This window comes from Henckelia pumila, chromosome 3 (assembly GCF_033568475.1).
Source record: "Henckelia pumila isolate YLH828 chromosome 3, ASM3356847v2, whole genome shotgun sequence".
Lineage (NCBI taxonomy): Eukaryota > Viridiplantae > Streptophyta > Magnoliopsida > Lamiales > Gesneriaceae > Henckelia > Henckelia pumila.
The window spans coordinates 155,261,358-155,271,888 of NC_133122.1; the positions used below are offsets into that span (position 1 = coordinate 155,261,358).

Sequence of the window (10,531 nt, forward strand, 5' to 3'; positions counted from 1 at the left end):
GTGTCATTACTTTGAATCAACTCCTCCTTTTTAACGTGGAATAATTGAAAAGTAGATAAAGAAAGTGATGGAAAAGTTGGAAGAGTGAGTAAGAAAAGGCAATGGCCGTGCCACACCTTTTTGCAGTAAGTTGCGTGTGAAAAGTTGAAAATTGGTTTTGGTTTAAAGGCAAACATAAGTGATTAATTATTCAACTACCCCCCCAACACAAAATACCCCCTCTCCTAACTAATCTCAATTAATTAATGACGTAATTATTTATATAATTTCTTTTTATATATATCATATGATATCCGTATATTATTGTATTGTATTTATTTATTTATGTGCGAGACACAACATGTAATGTACAAAAGAAGACTTTTAGTGCGGAACAACTAGTCTTCCGCATTTGTATAAAAAAAGTCAAATTCAAATTGAAACATTTAATCGTATGTATTTTTACAAAAAAATAATAATTTTTCTCGTGAGAGAGAAAATTGCAAATGGGTGGTTCTATTTTGTCAAAAGAAATATGGAAATTAATTATTGTTTTTTGGGTTAAAAGGAAAAAAAAAAATTGTGGTCAATTTATGGACGCAACAGAGAGTAAAAAGGGAGTCGGATAAAGTAATGTTTGCTATGATGAATCTCATCCAAAAAGGTTCATTTATCTTTCTTTCCACTTCATAATTAAAATAATAGTATTTTCATGTTGATGCAAGAGCATAACATCATGCACCATTTAATTATCCATTAAACAACACCACGATACCCTAATTTAATACTTCAAAATACAGATTACACAGAAAAGTAGAGAAGATCACTTTGCCAAGAAAAGCATATATATATTTATATTTATATTTCCAGAAATTATTGCATCTGAAAAGTACTTCCATGTCCCTCTTTCCTAAAAATTCCCACTTCTTCACACTTTCTATTCAACTTTCAACAGAAGAAGCTGATAACTTTGAATATGTTTGTACAATGAAATCAAAAACTTTAGCTGTCTTTTAATAGTTTTAATAAATATAAATGGTTTCTGTGTTTAATGAAGTGTAAAAAGTTAATGGAGATTTCAAAATTAGGAACGTATCGGCCACTCTAAAATCGAGTTTGATCGTGTATTATCTGGTGCAATAAAAACAATGTTTTTTTATATTAGAGATGTGATGGTTGATATGGTTAATGAGATATGAAACGTTGCATCCACAAAAATAGAATAAAATAATGGCAATGGATCTGATTTTTCCCCCCCCTTCATTGTGTCTTTATTAATTTAATTAATAATTAATTAAAAAAAGGGGAAGAAACAATAAATAAAATGATGTCACCCAGCTTTTCCTTTTAAATTGGTATTTTTCTGGTGCATTGAATTAGAAAGAGACGACGGTGGTGTAAAATTTCATAATAATAATAATTTCATGTTATCATCTATCTATGGCCTTTTAGAAAGAGATAGAGAAAGAGAAAGGGAGGGGAAATGGTTTGTGTGAAGGAGGAGTCTCATCTTTCCTTTTCGCGTTGAATTTCTTACACAGCTTTTTGGTCTCGCACATTTAAAAGCTAACACATTAAACTCAGAAAGAACAAAATTATATATATATATATACAAGAAATATATATATATGTGTATATGTGTGTGTGTGTGGTATATATTTTTAATTACGAAAAGGTTTGAGAGATTCTTGAAATAAACCAAAACCAACCAATTCATCGTCCTGTAGACCAAGATTCATTCTTTGGGTTTCCATTTCAGTTTCTGTAAAGTTTGTTTCTTGCTTTTGGATTTTGGTGGGGTTTGTCTCTTGTCGATTGAAAGTTGGTTCGAGTTTGGATTTTGAAGTTGGGGAAGATCTGTGTTTAGATTCATCTGTGGTTGAATCCAATCGGTAAGGGTGGGTTAATATGAGAGCTGCTTTGAGCACAATTCAACAGACTCTTACATCGGATGCTGCCAACGTTCTGAACCTTTCCATAGCGGAAGCGGGGCGCCGGAACCACGGACAGACGACGCCGCTGCACGTGGCGGCCACCTTGCTGGCTTCTCCCACGGGTTTCTTGCGGCAGGCATGCATCCGTTCGCACCCCAATTCGAGCCACCCACTTCAGTGCCGCGCGTTGGAGCTATGCTTCAGCGTGGCCCTGGAACGATTACCCACCGCCCAGAACGCGTCGGCTCAGGCGACGGAGCCGCCGATCTCGAACGCCCTCATGGCGGCGCTCAAGAGGGCTCAAGCCAATCAACGGCGCGGCTGCCCCGAGCAGCAGCAGCAGCCGCTTCTCGCCGTGAAAGTGGAGCTGGAGCAACTGATTATATCCATACTCGATGATCCCAGTGTCAGCCGTGTGATGAGGGAGGCAAGCTTTTCAAGCCCAGCCGTAAAATCCAACATAGAGCAATCGATGAATAGCTCCACCACACAATCGAATCATCAGCATCAAATTACTGCTGGTAATGTAAATTTTGGAGCAAACTTTGCAGGAATTGTACCGAGAATCCCTTCTAATCCAGGTCAGTTATCATCTCCGGTGGCACATATTTCCCCTGTGCCGAATCGGAACGTGTACTTGAACCCACGGCTGCAGCAGGGCGGCGTTGCAGGGCAGGCATCGACTCAGAAGGGCGAAGAAGTGAAAAGGGTTTTGGAAATAATGGCAAGAACCAAGAAAAGGAACCCGATTTTGGTAGGAGATACCGAGCTTGAATCCGTGGTGAAGGAATTATTGAGAAAGATAGAGAATCAAGAACTGGGAAATAATGGGATTCTGAAAAATGCTCACATAATCTCTATGGACAAAGATTTTTTATCTGATAAGAATCAGATACCAGTAAAGATCAAAGAATTAGGAGGCCTGATTGATAGCAAGATTGGGACCGGAGGGGTGATTCTTGACTTGGGTAATTTGAAATGGCTTGTGGAGCAGCCTGCGAATTCTGGTTTGATGCAGCAACCGCAAACGATTTCTGAAATTGGAAGGGCTGCCATAGTCGAAATGGCGAAATTATTGACCCGATTTGAAGGTGGAAGCAAGGATTATAGGCTTTGGTTGATCGGAACTGCAACGTGTGAGACTTATTTGAGGTGTCAGGTTTATCATTCAACCATGGAAAATGATTTGGATCTGCAGGCAGTGCCGATTGCTTCGAAATCGCCTCTCCCTGGAATGTTTCCCAGGTATCTTTTCGCGTTAAATTGATTGGATTTCGGTTCCCGGATGCAGTTAGATAGACTTTATGCTTTGATCATTGAATTACTTTTTATATATGAATATTAAGTTTTTGGTTTTTGTGTGTTGATTTGACCGTTTGATGGGGTTGAATCTTGGGTAGGAATTTGTTATTTGATTATAGTTCATTTGACATAATCTTCTTGATGCGCAAGAAGAGAGAATTCTTGGTAACTAAATTGGAATTCTTAAAGAATTTATATTCGTCATCCTTGTGTGCAATAATTGCATATTTGTATTTGAAAGGATGAGGGTCATAGTCAAATTATTCACTTTGCTGGTGCCGTGTAAGTTTAAAATGTTTTGCTACTTTTGTGATCTTATTTTTCTGTGTGTTATAGAATCGGCGAGAGGATTTCATGCAATCCGATTGAGTCTTTGAATCCTTTGAAGGCTACTCCAACTCCACTGCCTGCTTTGACAAGGCGTGTATCTGAGAACTTGGATACTACTCAACAAATTGCCTTCTGTTCTCGATGTTCCGAAAATTACGAAAAAGAGCTGGCTAAACTTGCAGCGATCGAGAAATCATTTTCCGAAGCTACGGAAGACGCGACAAAGCCATCTTTGCCACAATGGCTGCGAAATGTTGAAGTTGATAGTACTGATGCTAAAACAACTGATCATTCACTGGTATGTTCTGTTGTGAATTTTGAAGGTTGGGAAAAGAGGTGAATTTAATCAAAGGGTTCTTATTCTGCTTTTTGGTTTACAGGGGAAAGGACAAGGGTTGCTTTCGAAGCAGAAGACTCAAGAACTTCAGAAGAAATGGAAGGATACTTGCTTGAATCTTCATCCAAATTTTCATCAGAATAAACGTTCAGAAAAACCTGCTATGCCTACTCTCTCAATGACGAGTTTCTTGAATCCGAACTTGCTCTCACGTCCACCATTTCAGCCGAAATTGCAGACTATGAAACCCATCGGGGAAACTTTTCAACTGAACACGACTCCTGTAGCGAGCCAACAACTTGCAGAGCGTGAGAATAGTCGTCCAGGAAGTCCGGTGCAGACAGATCTTGTTCTTGGAAGAAAAAAAACAGATAGTGTACTCGAAGAAGCCACCGGTCTTGTTCTTGGAAGAAAAAAAACAGATAGTGTACTCGAAGAAGCCCCTGAAAATCAGGCAAAAGATTTTCTCAGTTGCATCTCTTCTGAAACGCATACCAAGTTGCTCGATAAGTTTGCCGATAAATTGGATGCTGATACATACAAAAAACTCTTAAAGGGCCTAATGGAGAGAGCATGGTGGCAAGCAGAAGCAGCCTCGTCTATTGCTTCAGCAATTACGCGTTGCAGATTAGGCAATGGAAAGCGTCGGGGTAGTGGATCGAGGGGCGATATTTGGTTATTATTCACTGGACCGGACCGAGTTGGTAAGAAGAAGATGGTTTCCGTTTTGGCTGACCAGATATGTGGTGCAAATCCAATAACTATATGTCTTGGCACAAGAAGGGATGATGGAGATTTGGATATGAACTTCCGTGGGAAAACAGCGATTGATCGCATTACAGAGGCCATTAGAAGGAATCCTGTTACGGTGATTTTGCTCGAGGATATCGATGAAGCAGATATGCTGGTTCGTGGGAGCATAAAACGTGCTATCGAGAGAGGCAGGCTCGTTGATTCTCATGGTCGTGAAGTTGGTCTTGGAAATGCTATATTTGTTCTTACAGGAGATTGGTCGACACCTGATCCCGAATTGTTGAGAAACGGTCATTTTGTAGATGAAAAGAAGCTTGCTACCGCAGCAAGTGGAAACTGGCAGTTGGGACTGGTTTTAAGAGATAAAAGTTCAAAAAGAAGAGCGAATTGGTTGCACGAAGAACATGGACCGGTTTCGGTGAAATCGAGGAAAGAAATGGGATCTGGCCTTTCTCTTGACTTAAATCTTGCGGCATCCATTGATCATGATGATTATAGAACAGACGGATCTCACAATTCGAGCGATCTCACGATGAACCATGAAGACGATCTTGGCCTCGTGAACCGGCCATTCTCTATTTCCTCCGTGCCTCAAGAACTGGTAAATAATGTTGATGATACCATATTATTCAAGCCAGTTGACTCGGCTTTTGTCACTCAGGAGATCAAGAAAACGATGTCTGTTAAATTCGCCATGACCGTCGATGACAAATTGTCGTTAGAAGTCGAAGATGATGTTGTGGAAAAGATCTTAGGTGGGCTATGGCATGACCGGACCAGCCTCGAAAAATGGGTTGAAAACGTTTTGGCTCCGAGCTTCGATCAACTCAAGGCACGACTACCGTTTGGCGACAGGAGTAGCTTGGTTGCTCGTCTCGTGATCGAGTCTCATTCCATGGACCATGGCAAGAGCAGGACTAATGGAGATTGGTTGCCTAGTAGCATCATTGTATAAGCAAGTCAGTGTGAAGGTGAAAACTTTTTGGGGGTACAAAATCATATTTATGATTTCTTGTAGACACAGTTGTAAATATGGAAACTATGAGTAGGATATAGGAAATGTTAAAAAGTAAAGAGTAAAAAACAACTTTTTTAAAGGGTGAAATTTGAAAGTCCGATGTACGACCCTTGAGTTTTTCCCTCTTTTACCATTTATTTATTTATCCTTTCCCCCTCATTTTTCTTTCTTGATCATGTAAATCAGTAAATGTAATAATTGCTAGCTACTCTTCCTCAAGAATTATGTATTTAATCCAATGTTTGTGTAAAGAATAAATAAAATAAAAAATTAAATAAGAAATTATAATATATTATTATTAAACCAATCAGAAAGGTCGTAAAATAAATTAGTTATTTTGTTCCCTTTGGTTTTCTAGATCAACTTTTCAAAAAGTTTTATAAAATTATCAGCTTTAGGAACAACTATCCCTTCTGTCTTATTATAGATTGTTTAATTGGTGGTTGAGATGATGTATGTTGCATCATTATATGATGAAAAATCAACAATTTTAGGTAATGTTAATCTTTTATAAAACTTAAATCACGCATTGAATAAAAACAAATATGTATAATCAATTAATTGTCTTTATCAACCATATAAAAAGATGCTTCAGTGACTGTAATATAATAATGTATTAGTAAAAATAATAATTCTTTTAAACCTTTTTAGAAGATTTTATTCATGTATATTTTATAAATTCGTGTCGATCATATGGGCAATTCAATAATAAATACATCATTTTTGTCAAGGAATATGTGAGGGCAAAAATGTCATTTAGGTGATTATTTGAGTTTGAGCTGGCAAACTTTTCATCAGGCGTGGTCAAATTTTAACTTTTGGGATTGATTATTCGGCTTGGAAATATGGGCCCACATGACACGTTTTTGCATGGGCGACGTGTCGCATTTTGCTAATGCTATCTCTTCACAATTATGGCATTAACACGGAAACTTTGTGGACCCAATTTTCTTATTATTAATTTAAAGAAATTATGAGTCACAGTCGGAAAACGAGAGATACTAATTAATGAATTAAGATCGTGATTTAATCGTAATAATATTTTTGATAATTAAAAAAAAGAAAACATTAACGTTTTGAAATCTAAAAATGTCATTTTCTCAACGTGTTATCGTTCAGCTTTGGAGGTTTAACCAAAATTTTATAATGATAAAACATGTAATAAAATTTTGGATAGGTCATGAAAGATAATATTTTATTATATTATTTCCAAAATTTTAACAAATAAACAAGATTGTTAGTAAAATTTTTATGTCTCTACAATTTTATGATGTCAAGTTATAAGTTGTACTAGGCGCGATATGGTTAGAATTACAAGCTATTATTTCTCAAAAAAAAAAAAAAGAATTACAAGCTATTATTAAATGTGATTGGTGAATATATTAGTCAAAGTCAAAGTTTGTATATTTATTTATATACACGGAACTTGGACATTTAATAAAAATATTTTTTCATATTTTATTCAAATAATAATTGAGACATAATGTATGACTTTTTTGGTTTCAATATATATGCATTTGGTCAAGAAAACATTGATGCTTGAAATCGAAATTTTAACATGATTAATCCATCTCCCATTTATTTCTGAGAAAAGATACAAAATATGTTATGATTTTTTTTTGAAAAAAAATATGAATGTATTGATGAATATTGAAAGTTTGCCTCTAGTTGCGTTTTTTTTTAACTCATTAATAAAATATTGGATTATCTCATTGGAAACAGTAGGTGAACGGTGAACCCACCCACGCAAATCAAATCTCTCGAAATTTTCATGTCATAATAATAAACAAACACACAAAATTAACACACAATCTTCCCATGTGCTCAGCTTAGCTAAATGTTAAAAATATGGGTGGGTCTTTAATAATTAAGATAATTAGGGAATTATTAATTCTTATAATAAATAAATCATAATTCACAATGTAGTAATATAATGTCTCTTCATCATATTATTTTCTTGGCCATGCTATGTCGTGCAATGGTCCAATTATTTAAATTAATTAAAAAGTCGTCAACTTGTAAAAATATCAAGCACAGGCACAACAAGCACCACATAAAATGTTCTATTCTTGGCCATGCTTGTATTCCAGGAAATTATAAATCCAATTTCTTTATTAAAAAAATAAAATAATTTTTTTTAGGATAAAATAAAATTAATTTTCAAGTCGACATGATAAATCTTTTAATATATAATATATCTAAGAGGTAACAGACAACCCACCTCTTTAATGCCCTCATGGTTTTTTTTTTTTAAATTATTTTTTTATTTTAGGCAATTGACACTTTTAATGACCACAAATTGGATCGAGTACTCCCCCAATGCACGTAATTAATATTCCAAAAGAGGGCGATTTCTTTGAATCTAGACACGGTCTCGAAAGAAATATATATCGACCTAAAATAAGCCAACATGCGTGACAAAAATGTTGCTATCGGCCGGCATCGAAAGGGCGCATTGTTTCTACGCGCACAACCTATATATTTTTTGGTTTTATATAATTGTCGATTTGAATATGATGCTTGAATATGGATTCATCGAGTTATAAATAATTGAGTTTTCCTGTTACTAACTGTTGAGTGAGTTTTTTTTTCATGTGGAGAGAACCTAAAACCCAATAAATCTAGATCATATATATATGGAGAATAAAAAGGGTGTGTACATTTTGCCTATTTTGAAACACAAATTGTCAAAAAAAAAAAAACACAAAAAAGAAAGAGAGAGAAAGAGTTTTCGAATTTGCATACGTAAATCAGTCAAATTGCAGAAAACGTTTGGAACTGTTGGATCAAGTGAAATTGGGTTCGAATGTTTATAATAGAGTGAGCTAAACTATGAACGATGGAGATCGGGTTTTGGAATCGTTTGAATCAGTTTCTGGACGACGAACTGCCGTTGTTTTCTTCTCGCATAGTTTTTGCGCAATCTGCTTGCGAAGCGGTCTACGGAAATCTAACCATTGGATTGACGGGTGCTCAAATATCATAATAAAATAAGGCTATCTATTTTAGTTGATGAAGTGAGAGTTGGATTTATTTTAAAATGAATCTTACGTATCTTTATCGAAAAATATATATTAACATTGGAAATTTTGTATTGCCGAGGAAGAAGAGTACCCACACATTTTGCTCACAAGATTGGAACCAACAATGTTTTGTGTCAATTATTTCATCTGATCAGATTCTCTTTTCAGTTTGAATCCGTTCCTTTTTTCACATAAAAAGATCGAAGATTCACATGTTGATGTATCAAATTATCTATCTAAATCTAATTTAATGGCATGGAAGACTTGGTCTATCACGTACACATGTTAAGATTTTGAATTTAATCATAATTCACATAATATAATTTTAATTGCTTTTAATTGGTTCTTACCGTTCATATCAAGTCCAAACTTAGGCATGTTTAATTCGATTGGTACATTTACTAGAGGATCGTGTTCCTGGATAAGTACATCGACCGAAACATGATATTTGGATTATGGAATTTGACAAAAGAATTTGAGTTACACGATTGTACAAGTTTTAATATATATATATATATATATATATATATATATATATATACTTATAATAAAAATCTAGTCCTAATTAAATTATACATAAATATAAATATGAAAAAAATATTTAGAAGCAATGATCTGATGTGATTAAACCATGAACCGTGCATGTGTTTTCATTTATTAGCTCTCTTGTTAAAGTTTGATATAGCTAGTATTTATTGCTTCACGTTGTGCTACCATCTTTCTTGCATTGCCCTTGCAACAAGTTCGTCTATGAAATAGACAATTATGGGCAGCGAGATTGACAGATCGTGACCTTCTTGTTTATAATATCGATCGCCATCTCAAAATAAATAATTTATTTTATTAATACAAATCTTAACAACGATACATCGTTCTAGCTAGACCGCTCTTTAAACAACCCTCTAATCAGAAGCTTGGAACATCGATAAATGACCAAAATAATCACATTTATAGCGACTACAACTGATTTTATTGAAATCGATCAGACGGGTGCCTTATGGAGTTTTTGTAAAAATTTATGATTTGAAAAAGTGATTAAATTTATGGATTACAAAGAAGTGGAGAAAATAAAAAATTAGTGATGTTTGAAAACAAAAGTGAAATGCTGAAATTTAGAAGTATATATTAATGTTTGATAGACATGTGATTCAAATATTAAGTTTTCATCCTAATTAATTTTGTAGAATCAGAATCATTCACATGACTGAATTTTTAATTTCAATTTAATTAAGCGCTTATGCAGAAATTGGGTTTAAGAAACACACAAATCTAATTATTATTTAATGCAAAACAAAAAATCATTTTTCTTAGTATTAATTTGCAAATTAACACGCCCGGGTTGCATGCTTTTCCACCTCAAGTTACTAATTAATATATATATATATATATATATATATATATATATATATATATATATATATCGAGTCAATCTCAAATATAATATAGAAAACTTCTATTCCAATACATCATCAAACTCAATATCGTTACTATATATTATCAATTTTTTTTATACATACTGTGTGTATGTGTGTTAGAAAAAATAATTCAATATATATATATATATATTTATATATATATTCTGTGTGTGTTAGAAAAAATAACTATATATATATATATATTCTGTGTGTGTTAGAAAAAATAACTCAATATAATATAAATTGCATTATTATCCTTTAAAATTTTAATAATTTAGGAATGTACTTTGTTTGGTTCATGCAAGTAAAAAGGGGTGTCGTTTTCTTTTGTTTCCTACAATCAACATCAACTTTACAACTTTATGCTACTTGCCCGAATTTCAGCCTTTTTGCATTAAAGACAACACAACCTCCCCTCAACTACTCCACTCATTCTTCCC

General features: G+C 34.4%; 1 protein-coding gene across 1 annotated transcript; it reads left to right on the plus strand.

Annotated features, from left to right (window-relative positions):
- Positions 1-1,374: 1,374 nt before the first annotated feature.
- On the plus strand, positions 1,375-5,760 carry LOC140890419 (protein SUPPRESSOR OF MAX2 1A). The gene is made up of 3 exons (XM_073298186.1): positions 1,375-3,158; positions 3,552-3,843; positions 3,926-5,760. Exons 1-3 carry the CDS (start codon positions 1,888-1,890, stop codon positions 5,588-5,590), a joined length of 3,228 nt encoding a protein of 1,075 aa, XP_073154287.1. The 5' UTR covers positions 1,375-1,887; the 3' UTR covers positions 5,591-5,760.
- The last annotated feature ends 4,771 nt before the right edge of the window (positions 5,761-10,531 follow it).